Source organism: Salmo salar, chromosome ssa25, assembly GCF_905237065.1.
Source record: "Salmo salar chromosome ssa25, Ssal_v3.1, whole genome shotgun sequence".
NCBI lineage: Eukaryota > Metazoa > Chordata > Actinopteri > Salmoniformes > Salmonidae > Salmo > Salmo salar.
This window is the reverse complement of record NC_059466.1, coordinates 40,563,142-40,588,531: the sequence shown is the minus strand read 5'-3', so window position 1 is coordinate 40,588,531 and position 25,390 is coordinate 40,563,142. Positions and strand designations below refer to the sequence as shown.

Below are 25,390 nucleotides of genomic sequence, written 5' to 3'. Positions count from 1 at the left end.
GCTGTATTCATACTGTTGGTGTGGTTCTATTCTAAGGCTGTATTCATACTGTTGGTGTGGTTCTATTCTAAGGCTGTATTCATACTGTTGGTGTGGTTCTATTCTAAGGCTGTATTCATACTGTTGTTGTGGTTCTATTCTAAGGCTGTATTCATACTGTTGGTGTGGTTCTATTCTAAGGCTGTATTCATACTGTTGTTGTGGTTCTGTTCTAAGGCTGTATTCATATTGGTGGTAGACAGTCGCTTAATAAAGTTTGACCAAGTACCAGCATTGAAGGGTGGTGACGTTAAACAAGCCTTGGAGCGCTTTTGTGTTAATAGTTTTTTCAACTCTCTCTCCAACATGCAATCAAGCTTTATTCACTCAACACAAAAACAGGCCAGCTTGAGTTCCACTCTCAACAGCTCTTCTGGATCCAATGTAAAAGGCTTAGAAACCTTGTAAAATGTGCTTTATAAATTAAATGTACGCCATTCGTACAGTGAAGAGGTATTCTGCACCTGTCATGGCCAGATGCTGAAGCGAAAGCTTCCTTCCTGGTATTGTGATGTCATCCTGGAACACACGCATCTTGGTCTATCCTGGTGGAATTTAGAATCCTGTTATATTTCCTGTTTCACCCTACTTGTCATGGTCAGCGTAGTGACCAGTGCTCAGTGCTGCCCCACATTCAGAAGGGACAGACATTTCAGTCACTGATGTGACTTATGGAATAAGAGATAATGATGTATACATCGTTGTAAAAGCACATCTGCATGTGTGAAAATGTGCTAAATAAATGGCCATTGACAGAAAAGGCTTGGAAGAGGTGTTTACGTCTGTGGTGTTTGTGTGTGTAAATAAAGTAATGAGCAAGCACTGTGTGTGTATTAAGCGGTTAACATAGATAGCGATAAGAAACACATGCTCCATATCCAATGTAAACAATCATAAAAGGGCATAGTAATCACACACAATGGCACAATCTAAGATAGTGTGTTTATATCAAAATCAATGTCAAACAAGTGAAATACAAACATATGCTATGGCTGAATGGCACAGTTTAAAAACACAGTTACCTGTGGCCAATAAGGGCATGTCCAATTAATACTGTGGGCTAATAAAGAATACTATTACAGTGCAATTGCAAATCTGTAATATAAATTCAAGCTCAGTAGGTACAGTACATTTACAGTAGGTACAGTACATGACACACACACACACACACAAGGTGAACCTGAGTTGTCTTTTTTATGGCACAATTGACACCTATTATATGTTTCTTATAGTCTGATGAAATGTATGACACATGGGGGAGCATTGGACTTACAAATATAATGGCAAGTTGGCATATATAGTTGTTTAGAATTGATGAAAACAATCCTGAACTTATTAACACACATGAATTGATGAAAACAATCCTGAACTTAACACACATGAATTGATGAAAACAATCCTGAACTTAACACACATGAATTGATGAAAACAATCCTGAACTTAACACACATGAATTGATCATATGAAGTTTCTTTAATGACCGCTTTCCTTTTTTTTAACCCCTTATCCTAGCTCTGCCTCCACACCTAATCAATACCTATCGATCGATACCTACCAATAACCCTAATCGTATCATTGCTGTCAGCGTAACTTCACGGGAACTAACTTTCACTGTGCTTTATAGGTGAGAGAGGGGGACTGCTCTGTGGAATGCTTGGTTTGAGTTTCACAGATAAACCTAAATATGGACATACAGTACAGTACACATCCACACAAATGCTTCACACCCACGTTGCAGCCATACATACCCATTCAAATGGAGTGTATATAATGCATGTATGCTCAACACACATACAAACAAAATGGTGTCCAAATGTTCCTTAAATCAATGCATAAACAATGCACGTTCCATTGTCTTCTCGTGATCCATGCAAGGTGCCTCCCTTCTGTGGATGGAAACCTTCTATTGGATAAGCCTCTTCAGGTTGATGATGATGAGGGTGATCAGTTAGTCACTCCCAGGCTGATGCATGATGTTTTAAGTGAGTGATGTGTGATTCTCAATGCTGGCAGTGCTGTGCAGGCACAGGCTTGAGTTCTCTCTGGTGTGTCACACTATGAGAGAGTCTCTGCTCAGAGCAGGGGTCTGTTAAAGAAAAACACCAAGAGCCATGTTAGAGACCATGCAATCATGCCACTCATGCTCGATTAGTCAGGCCTGGTCAGTGAGGCAATGTGGGAATCCACAGCAATCATGCAGCTCATGCTCTGTTAGTAATGTCTGCGAGTGAGTACCACGAGAACATGATACAATCACATACAGAACATGCATTATTTTTGGTATTAAGATTTGACCTTTTACCTTTGAAATAAAGCATTAAACTTGAGGATGTTTTCTTGACTACATTATTTACGAAATATTGATCTAAATTACAACATCAAAATAGTGCTTTCCGCCTCTCTTTTCACATAACAACCAATCAATATGAAATACTGTTAGAAAATGTTTTGATTTATACAGCGCATTTGGAATGTATTCAGACCCCTTCCCTTTTACCACATTTTGTTACGTTACAGCTTTATTCTAAAATTGATTAAATTAATGTTTTTCCTCATCAATCTACACACAATAATGGCTCCTGAGTAGTGCAGCGGTCTAAGGCATTGCATCTCAGTGCTAGAGGCGTCACTACAGACCCTGTTTCGATTCCAGGCTGTATCACAACCGGCCATGATAGGGAGTCCCATAGGGCGGTGCGCAATTGGCTCAGTGTGGTCCGGGTTAGGGTTTGGCCGTCATTGTAAATAAGAATTGTTCTTAACTGACTTGCCTAGTTAAACAAAGGTTAAATACATTTTAAAAAATGCCTCATAATGGAAAAGCGAAAACGGGTTTTTAGAAATGTTTGCAAATGTATACAAACCAAAAAACTGAAATACTTTATTTACATAAGAATTCAGACCCTTTGCTATGAGACTCGAAATTGAGCTCAGGTGCATCCGGTTTCCATTGATCATCCTTGAGATTGTAGATTGTAGAAAGTCCACCTGTGATAAATTCAATTAATTGGACATGATTTGGAAAGGCACACACCTGTCTTTATAAGGTTCCACAGCTGACAGTGCATGTCAGAGCGGAAATCAAGCCCCCAAAGGACTTGTCTGTAGAGCTCAGAGACAGCATTGAAGGTCCTCAAGAACATAGAGGCCTCCATCATTCTTAAGTGGAAGAAGTTTGGAACCAGCAAGTCTCTTCCTAGAGTTGGCTGCCAGGCCAAACTGAGCAATCGGGGGAGAAGGGCCTTGGTCAGGGAGGTGACCAAGAACCCGATGGTCACTCTGACAGAGCTCCAGAGTTCCTCTGTGGAGATGGGAGAACCTTCCAGAAGGATAACCATTTCTGCAGCACTCCACCAATCAGGCCTTTATGGTAGAGGGGTCAGAAAGAAGCCACTCCTCAGTAAAAGGGACATGACAGCCAGCTTGGAGTTTGCCAAAAGGCACCTAAAGGACTCTCAGACCATGAGAAACCAAGATTGAACTCTTTGGCCTGAATTCCAAGCGTCACATCTGGAGGAAACCTGGCACCATCCTTACGGTGAAGCATGGTGATGGCAGCGTCACGCTGTGGGGATGTTTTTCAGCGGCAGGGACTGGGAGACTAGTCAGGATCGAGGGAAAGTTGAACGGAGCAAAGTACAGAGAAATCCTTGATGAAAACTTACCCCAGAGTGCTCAGGAGCTCAGACTGGGGTGAACATTTACCTTCCAACAGGACAATGACCCTAAGCACACAGCCAAGATAACACAGGACTGGTTTCGGGACAAGTCTCTCAATGTCCTTGAGTGGCCCAGCCAGAGCCCGGACTTGAACCCGATCGAATATATCTGGAGAGACCTGAAAAAGCTGTGCAGCGACTCTACCCATCCAACCTGACAGAGCTTGAGAGGATCTGCTGAGAGAAATGGGAGAATCTCCCCAAATACAGGTGTGCCAAACTTGCAGCATCATACCCAAGAAGACTCAAGGCTGTAATCGCTGCCAAAGGTGCTTCAACAAAGTACTGAGTAAAGGGTCTAAATACTTAAGTTAATGTGATATTTCTGAATTTTATTTTTATACATTTGTCAATTTCTGAAGAACAATTTTTTCTTTGTCATTATGGGATAGTGTGTGTAGATTGATGAGGGGGAAAAACAATGTAATCCATTTTAGAATAAGGCTGTAACAAAATGGGGAAAAATTGAAGGGTCTGAATACTTTCTTGAATGCAATGTATAAGTATACTAATAATGTATTTCCATTTTGTATTTTTTGTGAGTTAGTTGTATGTGTTGAAATAATTGTTTGTTTGAGTTAAGGGTCTGAATACTTATGTAAATGTGACATTTCAGATGTTTTTGTTTTTTAGTTGCTAAAATAAAGTTTTTGCTTTGTCATTATGGGGTATTGTGTGTAGGTTAATGAGGGGGAAAACTTTTTAATCCATTTTAGAATAAGGCTGTAATGTAACAAAATGTGGAAGAAGTCAAGGGATCTGAATACTTTCCAAACGCACTGTAAATACTGAACAAAAATATAAACGCAACATGTAACAATTTCAACAATTTTACTGCATTACAGTTCAAAAAAGGAAATCTGTCAATTTAAATGAATTAGCCCCTAATCTATGAATTTCACGGGCAGGGGCGCAGCCACGGTTGGTGCTGGGAGGGCGTTGGCCCACCCACTGGAGAGCCAGGCCCAGCAAATCAGAATTCGCTTTTTCCCCACAAAAGGGCTTTATTACAGACAGAAATACTTCTCAGTTTCATCAGCTGTCCGGGTCGCTGGTCTCAGACAATCCCGCAGGTGAAGAAACCGGATGTGGGCTGGCATGGTTACATGTGGTCTGCGGTTCTGAGGCCGGTTGGACGTACAGCCAAATTCTCTAAAACAACGTTAGAGGCGGCTTATGGTAGAGAAATTAACATTCAGTTCTCTGGCAACAGCTCTGGTGGACATTCTTGCAGTCAGTATGCCAATTGCACACTCCCTCAACTTGAGACATCTGTGGCATTGTGTGACAAAACTGCACATTTTAGAGTGGCCTTTTACTGTCCCCAGCACAAGCTTCTTGATATGCCACACCTGTCAGCTGGATTGATTATCTTGGTAAAGGAGAAATGCTGACTAACTAACAGGGATGTAAACAAATTTGTGCACAACATTTCAGAAAAATAAGCTTTTTGTGCTTATCGAACATTTCTGGGATCTTTTATTTCAGCTCATGAAACATGGGACCAACACATTACACGTTGAGCTTATATTTTTGTTCAATATAGTTAAAAAAAACAACACCCACAAATGAAGATGATCTAACCATCATGGGTTTAAAGTTGGCGGTCTGTTAGACCTACTGGGCTTTCTACCTCTGAGCTCTTGTAGCTGTGATAACCTGAGAGTGGTAGGGTGTTCTTCAACATGCCCCTCCTACAGGTAACTCACCATATTTCGGTTGTTGTCCCTGTCCTCTCTGCCCCCCTGTATGGTGTGAGCCAGTCCTTTAGGGGGACGGGTATAGGAGAACGATTGCATGGCCTGGTCAGTGGTGCTGTATCGTTCTGAGGGAGATTCGACCATGCGGTAACGTTCAGCGGTTGGGTTGACCATCCGGTACCTTTCCATCTCTAGCTCTGAGTATGGAGGCAAAGGGTCATCCTCCTCGGGCCTGTTGGTAGGTGACCGGCTGTAGAAACCGTCGCTGCCCTTGCCCTTTGAACTGCCCTTGGAGGGAGTGTCACTGTCCTCGTCAACTCGCCCCTTTCCTCTCTCCCCCTTCTCTCCTGCTCTCCCCCTCGCCTTGCGCTCCAATAAGTTGTTGAGGAAGGCGTCATCGTAACCCCTCCGCCCCTGTGTGTGCTGGTGGGGGCGAGAGGGAAGATCGTCCCACATGTCCCTCTTCTTCTGCGGAGGCGGGCTGCGGCGGGGGTGCCAGTCATCATCCCTGTCTCCGTGGAAACGGCGTGAGGGGCTGTGGTCCCGGTACGGGGGGTAGTGCTCTCGCCCCCGTAGTTCCAGGTCGTAGTCCCTGTCCTGGTCACGGGGGTCACCCCTCCGGGCACGGGGGCCATAGGACATAGCAAATTCCTCCAGCTCATCCAGAGAGCCAGTACGCCCTCTGGAGCCCAATGTCCTCCTTTCCAGGTGCACAGAGCGAGGGTTCCACCTGGAAAACAGGGAAGACAGGGGGAATCAGAGTATATAACAGATACACAAATGCAGACAGACAGTGTTAACTAGCATTTTAGTCCTACGTTGAATACAATATAATCAGCAATGAAATATCCAATATCTATACAACATCCTATTCTCTCTCTCACACACACACACACCGGGTCAGAAAATGTGAGTACTTTAGATACAGTTCAAACTCAGTGGTACCTGCTGTCTTGCTCATCATCAGTGTGGTTGCCACGGTAATGCCTGGGTCGACGACTGTTGTGCACAGGAGCTGCCATGAGCTCTGATTGGTCATCGAGGTCAGCGATGGGTGGGAGAGCTTTCATCTGGACTGTCCGATAGGTCTGCCGGAAATCCGTGTCCCATCCCTCATGCAGAGAGCTGAGCTCTGATAGGCTACTGGCTGCTGGGACAACACATCACTATGGAGAATGTTACTGCTTTCAAGACATTTTTTCAATGTTATAAATTAACTGTTTCCACAGCACATTTCTTTGCAGCAGTGTTCTATTTACAGCATGTTTATGCTTCAACACTTCTAATCCAATCACAGACACATCATCAAATATCACCCCTAATGCAAACATCTGATAGCCATAGACATCTGTGTAAATATAGATTGGTTAATTCCAAAGCAAATGCTTTTGCTGATGGCCCTCATCGTACAGATGTAGGATCTTAATTACAAGTTCTCACAGTCTCACATCAGAATGAGATGTTCATCCATGTTTCTCAAACGTCACATTTCTAAGTTGTTCCAGACGTCAAATTTCTAAGTGTTTAAGTCAAATTTCGATTTTTTTAAGGTTAGGCATTAACTTCGAATGGTTAAGCTAAGGGTTAAGGTTTGTGATTGGCTTAAAACAAACATTTTAAAAACAACTTTCTATCGCTGGATTTGACCATTCAACCTTTGGAATCAGAGGCAGATTCCAAAGGAATCCCCGTCCACAACCCAAATCGATTTGAAGGTAACAGCGCTCACTGTTGCCCCCTAGTGGCCGGTTTCAACATCATCTCCCGATGTCCACAGACATGGATGGATGTCGAATACTGACTAGTATCACGGGTGACCTGCCTGAATTTGATCACCCAGCAGGAAATGAAAACTTGTAGAGTATTCAAGGTTTAAAAAGGCTTCTAAAGTTTGTAATTTCCACTGATTTTTCCTAACAAAAAATGTATCAACCACGCCAGAAATGTCCATTAATTATAATCCACACAATAATTTACATTTCCTGTTGCTGCAGGATTATTTTCCATGCTCTTAGTTTGGAAGAGACATTATAGAAGGTATCTGAGCCAATTATGAAGTGACGATATGTCACATAGAAACAGAATGCATAAAATGAGAATTGATTCCATGGAACACATCCAGCTTTCGTCCGCTATCTTGGAATTTCGAATGACAATATGCTTTACACTGCACTCCACAAATGTCTGTGTGCTTACAAGAAAGTACTATGGATACCTTCTTACACTGCCACTGGTATGTTAATGAACTTAACATGCGAAATACAGAACCATACAATATTATAGTTTCTGATGAAAAAGCAACAGTCCAGTCAATTTACAAGAATATATATATATTTTTTGTTGCAATTTAACAGATGCTCTTATCCAGAGGGACTTACAGTTAGTGCATTCATCTTAAGATAGCTCGGTGGAACAACCACATATCACAGGCAGAGAAAGTAAATGTTCCTCAATATCGTAGCTATCAGTAGAGTCAAGTGCTGGTTAAGTGTTTTTTTTTGGGGGGGGTTGTTGTGAGGGGAAGGATTATTTAAGATACTCTTTGAAGAGGTAGGGTTTCAGATGTTTTTTGGAAGATGGGCAGGGACTCTGCCGACCTAGCTTCAGGTGGAAGCTGGTTCCACCATTGGGGTGCCAGGACAGAGAAGAACTTGGACTGAGTTGAGCGGGAGCTGTCCTCCCAGAGGGTGCACTGATGTCTTTCAACGACAGTAAATCTTCATCCATGGCCAAAGGTGTTCTGTAGACATCACCATCCCACCCCAACGGTCGGTCTGATCTCATGGTATAACTATATGAAAGTCTACTTTATAACATTACGATAACACAGAAAACAAGTTTGTACTTACTAATGTTGACAGAAAGAAGTTTACAAATGGCTAATCACATTTTTTTATGATGGTTTATAAGTAGTTTATAGGTAGTCCTTCAAATGTTACCAAACAACATTTGACTGATTCGACACAGATGGATTCTCTCAGCAGATGGTATTGATGACTTTTAGTGTAATCAGGGTTGGTTTGTTACAAATGGGGAAATGAATATTTAATAGAGAATGTAATGAAAGGTTTCTGATGAGGATGAAACCAACCTCTACTAACAATGATACACACAAACACACACCAACCCCCCCCATCCCCACACACACACACACCAACCCATCACCACACACACACACCTACCCATCCCCACAGACATACACACACACACACACACACACACCAACCCATCCCCACACCACCACCCCCCCCACACACACACACCAACCCATCCCCACACCACACACACACCAACCCAAACCCACACCACCCCCACACACACACCAACCCATCCCCACACACACACACACACACCAACCCCCCCATCCCCCCCCACACACACACACACCAACCCATCACCACACACACACCAACCCATCCCCCACACACACACACCAACCCATCCCCACACCACACACACACCAACCCAAACCCACACCACCCCCCCACACACACACCAACCCATCCCCACACCACACACACACCAACCCAAACCCACACCACCCCCCACACACACACCAACCCATCCCCACACACACACACACACACCAACCCCCCATCCCCCCCACACACACACACACCAACCCATCACCACACACACACCAACCCATCCCCCACACACACACACCAACCCATCCCCACACCACACACACACCAACCCAAACCCACCCCCCCCACACACACACCAACCCATCCCCACACACACACACACACACCAACCCCCCATCCCCCCCCCACACACACACACACCAACCCATCACCACACACACACCAACCCATCCCCCCACACACACACACCAACCCATCCCCACACACACACACACACACACACACACCATCTTGGCAGAGGGAAACTGTCCCAGCTCCTTCTCTATGTAGTACAGAACCCTCATACTGTGATTGGGCTGGAGACGATAGCCACTGCGTACTGTGGACATGGACGCACACACTTATATCAAGGATCAAAGGCACTACGGGCACAGTGAAAACACACTTACACAAACAAAAACACGTATGCACACACACACACACACACACACACACACACGGTCATCGACAACTCCACCCAGGTTTGGGACAGAAGATGAGGACCAACATAAGAAGAGGGTTAGTTAACTCAGAAGACCCTCTACAAACGGTAGTTATTGTTACCATGACATAGCATGCAAAACTACATTTCCCACAATGCACAGTGGCTTGTCCAGTTCCTGCAGTCGGACAGGACGAGCCCAGGTGTGGGGCGGGTCACTCACCCCCAGCCAGGTTGTTCTCCACTGAGGGGAGGGAGACCATCTTAGGTTCCGTGAGGGATGGCGTGGCGAAGGGGACCATGGTGGGGACCCCAGAGATGCAGTAAGGGGGGTACACAACAACCTGGGGAGGCTGGGCCCTCTTCACCATCTTTCCTGCCTCATAGACTGGAAAACACAGACACATGTAAGACTGTGTAAGACCGCTAGTGAATGTAAGACCGTGTGTGTGTGTGTGTGTGTGTGTGTGTGTGTGTGTGTGTGTCTCACGGTGACGTGGGCAGCAGCAGGTATCGGGGCAGCAGCAGCAGCGGAGGTAGCAGCAGCAAGAGTGAGGGCAGCACTGACACCAGCAGATCCCCATCAACAACAGGAACAGGATACTGCCCAGGACTACAGATCCCACAAACACCCACTCTGGAACACAGACACAGATCAATGAGACTACAGATCCCACAAACACCCACTCTGGAACACAGACACAGATCAATGAGACTACAGATCCCACAAACAGTAGAGATACACATCTTGTTACTACATGTTACTTACTACAGTTACATCTTCTGCATGTCTGTCCTCTCTCCACATCCGTAAAAACCATTGACATTTATGGTAATAATAACCCTCCAATGTTCAGGGTGTAGAGAGGCAGGGCTTGCTGGCTTATCACAGCCTCACATCACTAAAGCATCCCAACACTAATGATGAACTTCCTCTGGCCGTGACCAAAAAACGTCAAACACGCCACTTTAGTCAGCCCCTTGTGAAAACACACATCCCAAGTGGACCTCTCCAGAGGGAGATCTCATCTTCAAAAGAGAGAGGGCGTAGGGTTTCTTGTGAATAAGTCCTGTAGCAAGAATATTATTGTGACAGTGAGAGTGAGTTAATGCTTGACTGTGCAGAGGCAGAATATAAGATGAGGCAACGAGCTGATTTGTCCTTTACTCTGCAGTTGTTAAGTCATTCAAGATTCCCAGAAGCTGATTGGACAGTGAGAGAACAGGGTGAGCAGAGGCAGAGCAGGTGATGCCACCGAAGGGAACAGGTAAGGAAGGAACAGGTGGGGTGAAAAGACACACACACACACACACACACACACACACACACACACACACACACACACACACACACACACACACACACACACACACACACACACACACACAGTAGCCAGTGGGTGAGGAAGCAGGCAGCCGTACCTGGCATAATCTCCACATCAAACTCAGGCAGGAGATCGTCCCGCACACCTGTCCTACCTGCAGAGAGAAGGAGAGCAAGAGGTGAGGCGCTGCAGACAGGAAGTAGCAGTGGGCAGAGGTCAAAGGTGAGGCAAACAGATGGAGTTATTGACTAAGAGTCATGCATAGAGATAACCAGACAGATTAATTGAAAGAAAAGTCAAGGAAGAGAACAGTCAAACTATTCTTTAATACCTGATTCTAAAGCCAAAGTGATCATCATCATCATTAATCATTTCCCATGATTCAAGTTAATAGGAGTGAAGACAAAGTTCAAAGTTCAAAGTGTCATGCTAATAGATCTCCACACCCACTACCCCAGTCTAGTGGGGATGGGAAAATGGGAACCGAGTGTAATGGGGACAGACACTTCACACACACTACCACAGACTGGGGGGGATGGGAAAATGGGAACCGAGTGTAATGGGGACAGACACTTCACACACACTACCACAGACTGGGGGGGATCAGAGCCCAGTGTAACGGGGACAGACACTTCACACACACTACCACAGACTGGGGGGGGGGATCAGAGCCCAGTGTAACGGGGACAGACACTTCACACACACTACCACAGACTGGGGGGGGGATCGGAGCCCAGTGTAACGGGGACAGACACTTCACACACACTACCACAGACTGGGGGGGGGATCAGAGCCCAGTGTAACGTGGTCAGACACTTCACACACTACCACAGACTGGGGGGGGGGTCAGAGCCCAGTGTAACGGGGACAGACACTTCACTGAAGCATTCTGGGACACCAATTAATCATTAGAGCTCATAGGGGAAAGAGGGTCAGACGAACGCTATCGCCATGGTAACAACGGCTGCTTTGTTTCTGCTAAACGGTGAGAGTGAGAGTGGCACACAGAGGAAGAGACATAGTGGTTAAGGGAGATAAAGACAGAGAGTGAGAGAGGCACACAGAGGAGGAGACAGAATGGTTAAGGGAGATAAAGACAGAGTGAGAGAGACACACAGAGGAGGAGACAGAATGGTTAAGGGAGATAAAGACAGAGTGAGAGAGACACACAGAGGAGGAGACAGAATGGTTAAGGGAGATGAAGACAGAGTGAGAGAGACACAGGAGACAGAATGGTTAAGGGAGATAAAGACAGAATGAGAGAGACACAGAGGAGGAGACAGAATGGTTAAGGGAGATAAAGACAGAGAGTGAGAGAGACACAGGAGACAGAATGGTTAAGGGAGATAAAGACAGAGTGAGAGAGACACAGAGGAGGAGACAGAATGGTTAAGGGAGATAAAGACAGAGAGTGAGAGACACAGGAGACAGAATGGTTAAGGGAGATAAAGACAGAGTGAGAGAGACACACAGAGGAGGAGACAGAATGGTTAAGGGAGATAAAGACAGAGTGAGAGAGACACAGGAGACAGAATGGTTAAGGGAGATAAAGACAGAGAGTGAGAGAGACACAGAGGAGGAGACAGAATGGTTAAGGGAGATGAAGACAGAGTGAGAGAGACACAGGAGACAGAATGGTTAAGGGAGATGAAGACAGAGTGAGAGAGACACAGGAGACAGAATGGTTAAGGGAGATAAAGACAGAGTGAGAGAGACACACAGAGGAGGAGACAGAATGGTTAAGGGAGATAAAGACAGAGTGAGAGAGACACAGAGGAGGAGACAGAATGGTTAAGGGAGATAAAGACAGAGAGTGAGAGAGACACAGGAGACAGAATGGTTAAGGGAGATAAAGACAGAGTGAGAGAGACACACAGAGGAAGAGACAGAATGGTTAAGGGAGATGAAGACAGAATGAGAGAGACACACAGAGGAGGAGACAGAATGGTTAAGGGAGATGAAGACAGAGTGAGAGAGACACAGGAGACAGAATGGTTAAGGGAGATGAAGACAGAGTGAGAGAGACACAGGAGACAGAATGGTTAAGGGAGATAAAGACAGAGTGAGAGAGACACACAGAGGAGGAGACAGAATGGTTAAGGGAGATAAAGACAGAGTGAGAGAGACACAGGAGACAGAATGGTTAAGGGAGATAAAGACAGAGAGTGAGAGAGGCACAAGAGACAGAATGGCTAAGGGAGATAAAGACAGAGTGAGAGAGACACACAGAGGAGGAGACAGAATGGCTAAGGGAGATAAAGACAGAGTGAGAGAGACACAGGAGACAGAATGGTTAAGGGAGATAAAGACAGAGAGTGAGAGAGACACAGAGGAGGAGACAGAATGGTTAAGGGAGATAAAGACAGAGTGAGAGAGACACACAGAGGAGGAGACAGAATGGTTAAGGGAGATAAAGACAGAGTGAGAGAGACACACAGAGGAGGAGACAGACTGGTTAAGGAAGATAAAGACAGAGAGTGAGAGAAGAATAAAGGGAAATGGAGAGAGAGAGAAATATAGGGATAAATAGAAAGAAAGAATGGTGTTGAAATGGGACCATGCCCTCACCCAAACGGCAAAATAAGATAACTAATCTCTACGTTTATCTCTTTAGACAGGTTCAACGGGGATGCTAAAATACCTGGTTTACACACATGAAGTGTGTTTGTGTAGGCCTACATATAAATACTAAATTGAGTGTGAATGGCCTCTTTAGTTCAACAGGTCTGCTAGATGTCAGGGCAGACTAAACTCCCACGGCCAGACAGGCTCCAGCCCATGCTGAGTAGGCAGTAGTCATGGAGAGAAATGTCACACTCCTCTCGTCTGATAAAACACACACACACACACACACACACACACACACACACACACACACACACACACACACACACACACACACACACACACACACACACACACACACACACACACACACACACACACACACACACACACACACACACACACACACACACACACACACACACACACACACACAGATCCTACCACCCTGCTCTGGCACTTAGTCATATAAACCCAGCTGAGCTCAGTAACCTGAGAGAGGGGAGAAACTATGTGCCTCTGAGAGGGGAAGGAGCTGAAGGAGGAGACGGAGGGTTTCCACTAGTTACCACAGCCACAAAGTCAAAATTGGCTATATCGTAAAAATGTATGTAAACAAACATTTGCTTTTTGGTCTTAATTTAAGGTTAGGGTTAGGCATAAGGTTAGCATTGTGGTTAAGGTTAGGGTTAGGCATAAGGTTAGCATTGGGGTTAAGGTTAGGGTTAAGGTTAAGTTTAAAATCACATTTTAAGAAGATAAATTGTAGAAAAAGGCAAGGTTTATGACTTTGTTGTTGTGGTAACTAGTGACGACAGGAAGGGAGGGAGGGGAGAAACTATGTGCCTCAGAGGGGAAGGTGAGGGATGAGAGGAGGAAGGGAGAGAGAGAAGGAGAGAAGAAACAATGATTAGAAGACAGGGGGAAGAACGGGTAGAGGAAAATGAGGTGCTTCAGAGTAGAATACCAAAAAATAAAAAGCTGTGAAAAATGTAGTTATGAGAAAGAGAGGAGAGGAGAAGGAGAGAGGGAGGGAAGTGAAGAGAAAGAGAACAGAAGGAGAGAGGGAGGGAAGCTGAGAGAAAGGGAGAACAGGAGAAGGAGAGAGGGAGGGAAGCTGAGAGAAAGGGAGAACAGGAGAAGGAGAGAGGGAGGGAAGCTGAGAGAAAGGGAGAACAGGAGAAGGAGAAAAGGAGGGAAGCTGAGAGAAAGGGAGAACAGGAGAAGGAGAAAAGGAGGGAAGTGAAGAGAAAGAGAACAGAAGGAGAAAAGGAGGGAAGTGAAGAGAAAGAGGAACGAATGTAGAAGGAGACCGTTTAGTCCCACCATGTTGGCACAGTCATCCTTGTGTTATGCACTGAGCTCTCCTAGCCCTCAACAGTCATATAAATACAGCAGACAGTAACCTGAGAAAGAGAAGGGAGACTGGCCCCACTCGGTGAGAGGAGTAGGAGGAGGGTTCTAACACATAAACAGACGAACTCTGAAGGAATTAAAATGGGTTCAACAACTCAAACTCTGGTGGTGTGTGTACAAAGCCAAAGTCAGCTCGTCTGCTGTCCCACCACACCACTGACCCTTAACATGCGACACCACTGACCCTTAACATGCGACACCACTGACCCTTAACATGCGACACCACTGACCCTTAACATGCGACACCACTGACCATCAGGGGTGGCAGGTAGCAGGTAGCCTAGTGGTTAGAGCATTGGGCCAGTAACTGAAAGGTTGCTTGATCGAATCCCTGAGCTGACAAGGTAAAAATGTGTCATTCTGCCCCTGGACAAGTCAGTTAACCCACTGTTCCCCGGTATGCCGTCATTGTAAATAAGAATTTGTTCTTAACTGGCTTGGTTAAATAAAATAACATTTACATGCTACACCACTGACCCTTTACATGTTTTAGTCTCGCCCCCCCAAAAAATGTTTCCATGGAAACACCTTAAGAAGTGGATTACATAGCTCACAGCAATTAACTAGAACTACTGTCTGTAATGTATGTGTAATGTATGTGTAATTACCTTATTCCACATAGATACTGTATGTTGTGAGCTCTCTGTTATGTAGCCTATGTCTACCTGGCCTATACTGACACTATATTTGAGGTTATAAAGGTTTATATATGGCTATGTCAGGGTTATGTCTGTTGTTCTACAACGGTAAGCTCAGCCAAACAACAGGTCCTCTCAGAGAGGATCAGAACCGTGCAGAGTAGCGGCGTTGTCATGGCAGCAGTTGTAAGTGCACTTTGGAATGTAGACGCCTTCTAGAGCCAGGACATTTGTATTAAAGCACATCATTACGAACCATATCAAACAAACACTTACTTACACTAGGTGCTGTGGTTAGGTTCAGAAAGTAAGAGAAGACAATAAATACAACTCCCAACTTCCAAATCCTTTCAGACAATCCTTTTTCAAACAGAAATTTGCATCCTGTAGCACAAACTCCCCAAAATTCTGGGACACTGTAAAGTCCATGGAGAATAAGAGTACCTCCTCCCAGCTGCCCACTGCACTGAGACTAGGAAACACTGTCAGCACCGATAAATCAACGATAATAATTGAGAATTTCAATAAGCATTTTTCTACGGCTGGCCATGCTTTCCACCTGGCTACCCCTATGGTCAACAGTTCTGCACCCCCCACAGCAACTTTCCCAAGCCTCCCCCATTTCTTCTTCACCCAAATCCAGAGAGCTGATGTTCTGAAAGAGCTGCAAAATCTGGACCCCTCAGCTGGGCTAGACAATCTGGACCCTCTCTTTCTAAAATTATCCGCCACAATTGTTGCAACCGCTATTATTAGCCTGTTCAACATCTCTTTCGTATCGTCTGAGATCCCCAAAGATTGGAAAGCTGCCGCGGTCATCCCCCTCTTCAAAGGGGGAGACACTCTAGACCCAAACTGCTACAGACCTATATCTATCATCCCCTGCCTTTCTAAGGTCTTCGAAAGCCAAGTTAACAAACAGATCACCGACCACTTCATATCCCACTGTACCTTCTCCGCTATGCAATCTGGTTTCTGAGCTGGTCATGGGTGCACCTCAGCCATGCTCAAGGTCCGAAACGATATCATAACCGCCATCGCTAAAAGCCGAATTCATCGACCTGGCCAAGGCTTCGACTCTGTCAATCAAAGCATTCTTATCGGCAGACTCAACAGCCTTGGTTTCTCAAATGACTGCCTCGCCTGATTCACCAACTACTTCTCAGACGAGTTCAGTGTGTCAAATCGGAGGGCCTGTTGTCCAGACCTCTGGCAGTTTCTATGGGGGTGCCACAGGGTTCAATTCTCGGGCCGACTCTTTTCTCTGTATATATCAATGATGTCACTCTTGCTGCTGGTGATTCTCTGATCCACCTCTACGCAGACAACACATTCTGTATACTTCTGGCCCTTCTTTGGACACTGTGTTAATTAACCTCCAGATGAGCTTCAATGCCATACAACTCTCCTTCCGTGGCCTCCAACTGCTCTTAAATGCAAGTAAAACTAAATGCATGCTCTTTAACCGATCGCTGCCCGCACCTGCCCGCCGCCTAGCATCACTACTCTGGACGGTTCTGACTTAGAATATGTGGACAACTACCTAGGTGTCTGGTTAGACTGTAAACTCTCCTTCCAGACTCACATTAAGCATCTCCAATCCAAAATTAAATCTAGAATCGGCTTCCTATTTCACAACAAAGAATCCTTCACTCATGCTCCAAAACATATCCTCGTAAAACTGACTATCCTACCGATCCTTGACTTCGGCGATGTCATTTACAAAATAGCCTCCAACACTCTACTCAGCAAATTGGATGCAGTCTATCACGGTGCCATCCATTTTGTCACCAAAGCCCCATATACTACCCACCACTGCGACCTGTATGCTCTCGTCGGCTGGCCCTCGCTTCATATTGATCGCCAAACCCACTAGCTCCAGGTCATCAATAAGTCTTTGCTATATAAAGCCCCGCCTTTATCTCAGCTCACTGGTCACCATAGCAGCACCCACCCGTAGCATGCGCTCCAGCAGGTATATTTCACTGGTCACCCCCAAAGCCAATTCCTACTTTGGCCACCTTTCCTTCCAGTTCTCTGTTGCCAATGACTGGAACAAATTGCAAAAATCACTGAAGCTGGAGACTCATATCTCGCTCATTAACTTTAAGCATCAACTGTCAGAGCAGCTCACAGATCACTGCACCTGTACATAGCCCATCTGTAAATAGCACATCCAATCTATCACTCCAGTGTTTAATTGCTAAATTGTAATTATTTCGCCACTATGGCCTATTTATTGCCTTACCTCCCTAATCTTACCTCATTTGCACACACTGTATATAGACTTTTCTATTGTGTTATTGACTGTATGTTTGTTTATTCCATGTGTAACTCTGTGTTGTTGTTTGTGTCGCACTGCTTTGCTTTATCTTGGCCAAGTCGCAGTTGTAAATGAGAACTTGTTCTCAACTAGCCTACCTGGTTAAATAAAGGTGGGAAAAAAAAGAGAGGACCTCAAAAAAGTAGGACAGATAGCATCAACAGAATGTTCATTTCCGTTCTATCCCTTCCTCTTTGATGTTGAGGTGGTTTGACATCCTGTGTTGAATGTTTACTTCCTGTGTGCTGAGGGGTTCACTTCCTGTGGTCACTCACCCAGCACCAGTAACTCCACCTGGCCCTCGTTCTTCCCCTCCAGGTCGTCAGCGATGACTATCTTACAGAAGTACACGCCGCTGTCGCCCCACTGCAGGTCCCCGATCCGCAGGTCCGCCTCTGGACAGGGACAGGGTCAGATACACAACGGCATACTGTCATAGGATTATATACCCTTAGTCAAACAATGTACTGAACAATCCTCAAAGATACATTGACATTTGACACATTCATACATCCTACAGATTTCTATTATGATTTATGAAACAGGAGGGTGTTAAGCTAAAAGGAACACAAAAGGTTGGTGCTCTCTTTGAAAGGCAGAACAAAGGTGTGTGTTTCCTTTTGATTATGAGCTCAATGGGGTGGTTCAGGATAAGAGAGGGCCACTCCATTGTGAACAGGGGCCAGTGTCGTTAAGGGGATATTTCACCCAAATTACACATTGGTTTCCTTACCTTGTAAGCCGTCTATGGGCAAGGTATGACAGCAATCCATGCTTTGGTTTAGTTTCCCTGGCACTGTTTCCAAATGCTAATATTTTAGGATTTGTGGCACAAACCTCATTCGAGTCATGGCACCGATATTAGCATTTTTTTGCGCATCATGTTGAAATCACCCTCAAAAATCTCAAATGTATTGTGAATCTTAACAAAGTAACTTATAGATGATTTGAAAAATGGGTCCCATGACTGGAATGGGATTTGTACCAAAAATGCTAAAATGTTTGCATTTGGAAAGTGCCAGGGAAACGAAACCAAAGCATGGATTGCTGTCATACTTTGCCCATATACTGCTCACAGGGTAACTAATGTGTAATTTGGGTGAAATATCCCTTTAATGTGTGTGTGTGTGTGTGTGTGTGTGTGTGTGTGTGTGTGTGTGTGTGTGTGTGTGTGTTGTGGAGCCTGGTGTATTGTGAGGGACAGAAAGAGAAGTACTATTTGAGGAACAGGAAACGCCAAGCACAAGCAGTCACATTTCCTGTTGGGAGACGGATCACACAGTCTAGAGACTGGGACAAGTGACACACACACACATTAGAAATATTCACAGTACTGTTGACAATGGCAATATCTCGGCCCTTGTAGTGCTCAGCCAGCGTCATGGAGGCACCCTGGCCGGAGGCTACGATGCGGACGGTGCGGCTGCTGTCGGAGCACTCTAGTTGGGCCGTGGCGCCCAGCTCGGACCCATGGACCCCCAGGCTCTCGGGGATGGTGAAGGAGTCTTGTGTGCGGTCACGGCAGTAGGACTTGTACCACCACTGCACCACAGGGGTCTGTGTGGAGGGCGTGTGGTACTGGCACTGGAGTACCACGGACTGGAAGAGCATGGCGAAACGCCTCTCCTCCCGAACGGTCACCTGCACCCCAGCACACACACAGACTGACACACAACGAACACGGACACACACACACACACACACACACACACACACAGACGCACACACAATGAACACGGACACAAACAATGAACACGGACACGGACACACACAACGAACACGGACATGGACACACACCGAACACGGACATGGACACACACCACACACGGACATGGACACACACCACACACACACACACACACACACACACACACACACACACACACACACACACACACACACACACACAATGGAAGAAAATGAGAGAGAAAAGAGAGGGGTAGAAGTTATTAATTCCAATAGTCAAAAAAATTCCAGATTGTATTTTGACAGGAAGGTTAAAAACACACGAGGTGGTTCAGGATAAGAGAGGGCAGAGACCACTACACATACCTATAGATGGAGGAGTACGAAGGCACGGTGATGTGTCCCATTCTACATATCAAATTACATTTCCAAATCAAAATCAAATCAAATTCTATTAGTCAGATGCTTCATAAACAACAGGTGTGGACTGACAGTGAAATGCTTACTAACAGCAGTCTGCATATAAGGCCTTTAACATACAGTATATTTTGAAAAGCCAGTGAAACATGCAAATGGCAAGGAGAGATTAGACTTCACAGTTGAATGCTCTCCAAAGCCCCAGTCCATCATCACTTTAACCAAGCATCTTTGGCTCTTTAAAAAGTACTATATAAGTCCCATGTATAATTATTATTATCATTATCATTATTATTATATAGCCTCTACCCATATTTTTTCAGTCCAACTGTCCCGATCGTCGTACAGAGCGGACCAAGGCGCAGCGTGAGTTGAATTCCACATACTTTATTATATAGTCAAACTACCAAAACCATAAACAAACATAAAACGAACGTGAAAGCCATAGTGCTAAACACACTAACACAAACAATATTCCACAACCCAGGTGGGAACAGTGGAGAACTTAAGTATGATCCCCAATTAGAGACAACGAACATCAGCTGCCTCTAATTGGGAACCATACCAAGAGCACCAACATAGAAATGAAAAGACTAGAACACCCCCTAGTCACGCCCTGACCTACAACACCATAGAGAACCAAGGGCTCTCTATGGTCAGGGCGTGACACCAACTCTCCCTTACATACCAATTGCACATCCAAAAGGTTAAGGGGGATTCCAGACCACTAAACTCACGAGGGGGTTTGTTTGTTTTCTACACCACAGAGAGGACAGAGCCGATCAGAGACAGACTGCAGAGGTGGAATGCTCCTGATGTTCAGTGGTTCAGATAAAAGGCTGAGAACAGAGAGAATATAAGATCGTGAGATGGACTGGCTACTGTCTGTGTGTGTGTGTGTGTGTGTGTGTGTGTGTGTGTGTGTGTGTGTGTGTGTGTGTGTGTGTGTGTGTGTGTGTGTGTGTGTGTGTAATGATGACTGCATCTCAGTCTCCAACTGGGAGATTACCAAGTGGTGATTTGCACAATATCTAAAGGGGATGAGAGAGAGATGGGATGGGGGTTCCTCTCTCCTGTACACGGGCGGTCACAGAGACTACATTCCGCCGTGCGTGGGGGGCAGGATTGCAGTAGGGAGGTAGGGGGTTATCATAATAAAGAGGAACAGTGAGGGGGCCAGTGACAGATCAGTCTACAGCTCCAACCTGTCCCGTTAGTTCTGGGTGGGGTAGGCAGCAGGAACTGACTCCAAACATTTCCCAGTCCCGTTAGGTCTGGGTGGGGTAGGCAGCAGGACAAGACTCCAAACATTTCCCAGTCCCGTTAGGTCTGGGTGGGGCATGCAGCAGGAACTGACTCCAAACATTTCCCAGTCCCATTAGGTCTGGGTGGGGCATGCAGCAGGAACAGACTCCAAACATTTCCCAGTCCCATTAGGTCTGGGTGGGGCATGCAGCAGGAACTGACTCCAAACATTTCCCAGTCCCATTAGGTCTGGGTGGGGCATGCAGCAGGAACAGACTCCAAACATTTCCCAGTCCCGTTAGGTCTGGGTGGGGCAGGCAGCAGGAACTGACTCCAAACATTTCCCAGTCCCGTTAGGTCTGGGTGGGGCATGCAGCAGGACAAGACTCCAAACATTTCCCAGTCCCATTAGGTCTGGGTGGGGCATGCAGCAGGAACAGACTCCAAACATTTCCCAGTCCCATTAGGTCTGGGTGGGGCATGCAGCAGGAACAGACTCCAAACATTTCCCAGTCCCATTAGGTCTGGGTGGGGCATGCAGCAGGAACAGACTCCAAACATTTCCCAGTCCCATTAGGTCTGGGTGGGGCATGCAGCAGGAACAGACTCCAAACATTTCCCAGTCCCATTAGGTCTGGGTGGGGCATGCAGCAGGAACTGACTCCAAACATTTCCCAGTCCCATTAGGTCTGGGTGGGGCATGCAGCAGGAACTGACTCCAAACATTTCCCAGTCCCATTAGGTCTGGGTGGGGCATGCAGCAGGAACTGACTCCAAACATTTCCCAGTCCCATTAGGTCTGGGTGGGGCATGCAGCAGGAACTGACTCCAAACATTTCCTTGAAAAGAGGAAATCACAACAAAGGGTTCTACCCAGTGGCTCTCTCCTTAGGAGCAGTTTAGTGCATATGAAGGGAATGAGACAAGGAGGGAAGCCGTTTTACACTATGTACTAAAGAGGAGCCAGGGTGACTCATGATGATGGCCTTCAAATGTTCTAGAGTTCCATTTAGAAGTTGTGACTAATGGAAGATAAATATCTGACCCTATTCCAACGGTTCACCCACTCCTCCTACAGAGTCTGAAGAAGATGTGTTACCTCTGGAGAGAGCAAAACAAATGAGAAAGAGACAGAGACAGAGACAGAGACAGAGACAGAGAGAGAGAGAGAGAGAGAGAGACAGAGGACAGAGACAGAGACAGAGACAGAGAGAGACAGAGAGAGAGAGAGAGAGAGAGAGAGAGAGACAGAGACAGAGAGAGAGAGAGAGAGAGAGAGACAGAGGACAGAGAGAGAGAGAGAGAGAGAGAGAGACAGAGGACAGAGAGAGAGAGAGAGAGAGAGAGAGAGAGGGCAGAGGACAGAGAGAGAGAGAGAGAGAGAGAGAGAGAGAAAGAGGACAGAGGAAATACAGTGACCCCCTCTCATATCATTACCAAGCCCTGCAATGCAAAGAGCTGAGCAAAGAAAAAAGTCCTCTCATCCAGCTGTTCACAAACCTGTTATACTAACACACTGAAGCCTCAGGACCAGAACATCCAATCAATCAGAATAAACCACATTACAACACAGTCTAAACAAAACTACATTAATTATCGGGAAACACAAGCACAAAGCATAATGCAGTGCTATCCGGCCCTAAATCGATGGTACACGGTGGCAAACTATTTGACCATGGTTACTGATCAAAACTTTCGAAAAACCTTGACAAAGTACAGGCTCAGTGAGCACAGCCTTGCCATTGAGAAGGGTAGACACAGGAAAACCTGGCTCCCTGTAGAGGAAAGGCTGTGCAACCACTGCACCACAGCAGAACCTGAGACAGAACTGCATTTCTTGACAAAACAATTAGAGTGTTATTTCCTCAAATTTGAAACACTTATTCAAGGTTTTAAAGACATCTCTGATGAGAATAGGCTACCCGTCCTGTTGGGGGAGGACGCAGAGAGCTGTGGGTTGGCAGCGCACTACATTGCTGCCTGCCATAAGATGAGGGACAGTGTCTGACAGACCAATCAACCTGCACATGTACTCTACTGTATGCTTATTGTTATTGTTGAATGTATGGTTATTTTGACCCTTGGTTATTGTTGTTACTGTTGTCCCGTTGACCATACTGATTATTATTATTTTAATATTGTACATTTCCAAAGTAAGCTTTGGCAATAACTACATTGTTACATCATGCCATATTATCAAATTGAATTGAATTGAAATTGTGAGAAAGAAGTTACAGTTCTGTTTGTTTGTGTTTGTTTTCATTTTGAATATGAGACGGATGGAGAAAAAGAAAGTGTGAGGAGAGAGACAGCAGGGAGAAGATCCGTGCTCCTAAATCCCTTCCCCGGGGTAGCTGTGGTCCTCCCTTTGTCCTTTTGTTCATGGCCCATTGGCCCATTGTTTGGCATTAGTAAACCCCCCCATCCTGGAGAATCCTGTGTGGACAGTAGAATGGAGGAGGGGGATGGGAGGACTCCAACCAATGAAATAATCTTGTCTGGTCCAGTCGGGTGTGAACAGCCAATTAGCTGTTAGAGATTTGAACCAAACCGTTAGAAGAGGTCCTTACAGTGTAGTGAGGGAAGATCGGGACAGAGAGAATGGACAGGGTGAGACACCTTGGTAACCACAGGGTTCACGTACAACCAAGAAAAACATTGTCACTGTATTGTGGAACCTTTGCTCCAAGGTGTAAGCCTGTCTCAGCATCTCTCTGTTGGAGAACACAAAAAGTGTTCATGCATGAAACCAGACACTCCAAAACACATTTGTAAACTTCTAAAAACACCCACAAGTGTGACAAAAAATGATGACATAGGCCTACATTTGTACCTATGGTCCTGATTCATTTCACAACAACATAACACTCTTCTCTAATTCATATTCACAACAACAAAATACCAAAAAGGCATGCAACTACCTAACATACACCATTAAAAAGGGTTTTCTTGATAAGGGGGCTACTACACAAAACTCAGGTTTATCATTCAAGTCTACTGGGCTCTTCCTGATTAAATCTCTGAGTCACTCCATGCTTCCTGACCACATCAGACCCTTTCCTCCAACAACTGACACCATTTTCCTGCCAGGCATTCCACCACTGACTTGACTTCCTGTCGGGTTTATACACTAGACACAGAATCGTTTTGTATAATTCTCCTGAAAAATCTTTACCAAATGAAAGGTGAAAAATTAGGTTAACACAACATAGACCACTCCACAAATATTCTCTGTATCAGACTGATATCAAATAATTTTTCATAGTAGACCCTCAGAGTAAGTTATTAAGTTATTATTCTCTGCCTAGTAGATATCTATGTGACCCATTGGACTGCCTGCATATCATGGATATTGTCTGAATAACAGCACCTATTTAAATGATATAACCGTGATTTTACTATAGTATATTTCTTACTCCACACATTCCTCCTGTAATTTATGACAAAACATAAAAGCGAAAACAAGAGTAGCTAAAGCCTATCATTACCGCAAATATTCCATCTAATAAATTAAAGCAATTCAGACGAACCCCCCAAAACAAGTGGCCAGCCGAAGGTCTGTTTATATAAATCTAAATAAAGAGTCCAATAGTCATATTGAGGTTTTAGGTAAGGCAGAGAGGTAGAGGTAGAGAGGTGGAGAGACCCGTTAGACGCTGGAATAAACCCTGAGCTAGTGAGATCAACCTGTTGCGTCCATGGCTTTCTCAGACAGATGACAAAACATGTTGAGTGAGGAAACAAACACACACAAAAACGAACATATACCTGTTAAGCACAAAATAATCCATCGATCTAGCAGCCAGTTCATTTTTTGAATAAAAAGTTTCGCAATCAGAGAGAATGAATCCTCATTTTCCTCCTGCCTGTTGTTTGACTCATTCTTTGTCCGCTGAGTGTTGATAAGAACACCGGGAGAGGCGAAGCGTCAATCAGAGACTAGGGGGAGGGTACCACTTTAACCCCCTCTCCAGACCAAAAACTACATTCAAACAAACATGGTTTACCACCATTTTACCTATAATACTATTACAAGCACATATTTAAATATATTTGGGATTCAAAACAATACATCTAAACTAATCTCCCCCCCCCCCCAAAAAAAAATCTTAAACCTGCTCCAACTGGTGATTTTACCCATGGAATGAGGTAGAAGAGTCTGGTTTTAAAAGGGAGAAAATATATATTTTATTAATAAAACGGGTGTGATCCTGTGGAATAAAGAAACGAAACAAAAATAATCCTGAGA

General features: G+C 45.1%; 1 protein-coding gene across 5 annotated transcripts; it reads right to left on the bottom strand.

The window, feature by feature from the left end:
• Positions 1 to 969: 969 nt before the first annotated feature.
• Positions 970 to 25,069, bottom strand: LOC106586752 (immunoglobulin-like domain-containing receptor 2). Of its 5 annotated transcripts, none has more exons than XM_014174335.2 (9): positions 24,910 to 25,069; positions 19,128 to 19,457; positions 18,069 to 18,188; positions 10,949 to 11,005; positions 10,017 to 10,163; positions 9,750 to 9,914; positions 6,404 to 6,608; positions 5,468 to 6,188; positions 970 to 2,125 (listed from the first exon to the last, which is right to left on the bottom strand). In XM_014174335.2, exons 1-9 carry the CDS (start codon positions 24,950 to 24,952, stop codon positions 2,090 to 2,092), a joined length of 1,824 nt encoding a protein of 607 aa, XP_014029810.2. In that variant the 5' UTR covers positions 24,953 to 25,069; the 3' UTR covers positions 970 to 2,089. The 5 variants fall into 5 exon arrangements, with proteins under 5 accessions (XP_014029810.2, XP_014029811.2, XP_045563584.1 ...); XM_014174336.2 differs by having other exon boundaries at positions 6,404 to 6,605; XM_045707628.1 differs by lacking the exon at positions 10,017 to 10,163.
• Between the last annotated feature and the right edge of the window lie 321 nt (positions 25,070 to 25,390).

Coding starts and splice junctions, on each gene's coding strand:
- LOC106586752 (XM_014174335.2), bottom strand. CDS start 24,952: ATGAACTGGCTGCTAGATCGATGGATTATTTTGTGCTTAACAG. Junction 10,164..10,948: donor TGATGTGGAGATTATGCCAG/GTACGGCTGCCT, acceptor TCTGTGTTCCAG/AGTGGGTGTTTGTGGGATCT. Junction 6,609..9,749: donor GGAGAACAACCTGGCTGGGG/GTGAGTGACCCG, acceptor GTGTTGTCCCAG/CAGCCAGTAGCCTATCAGAG.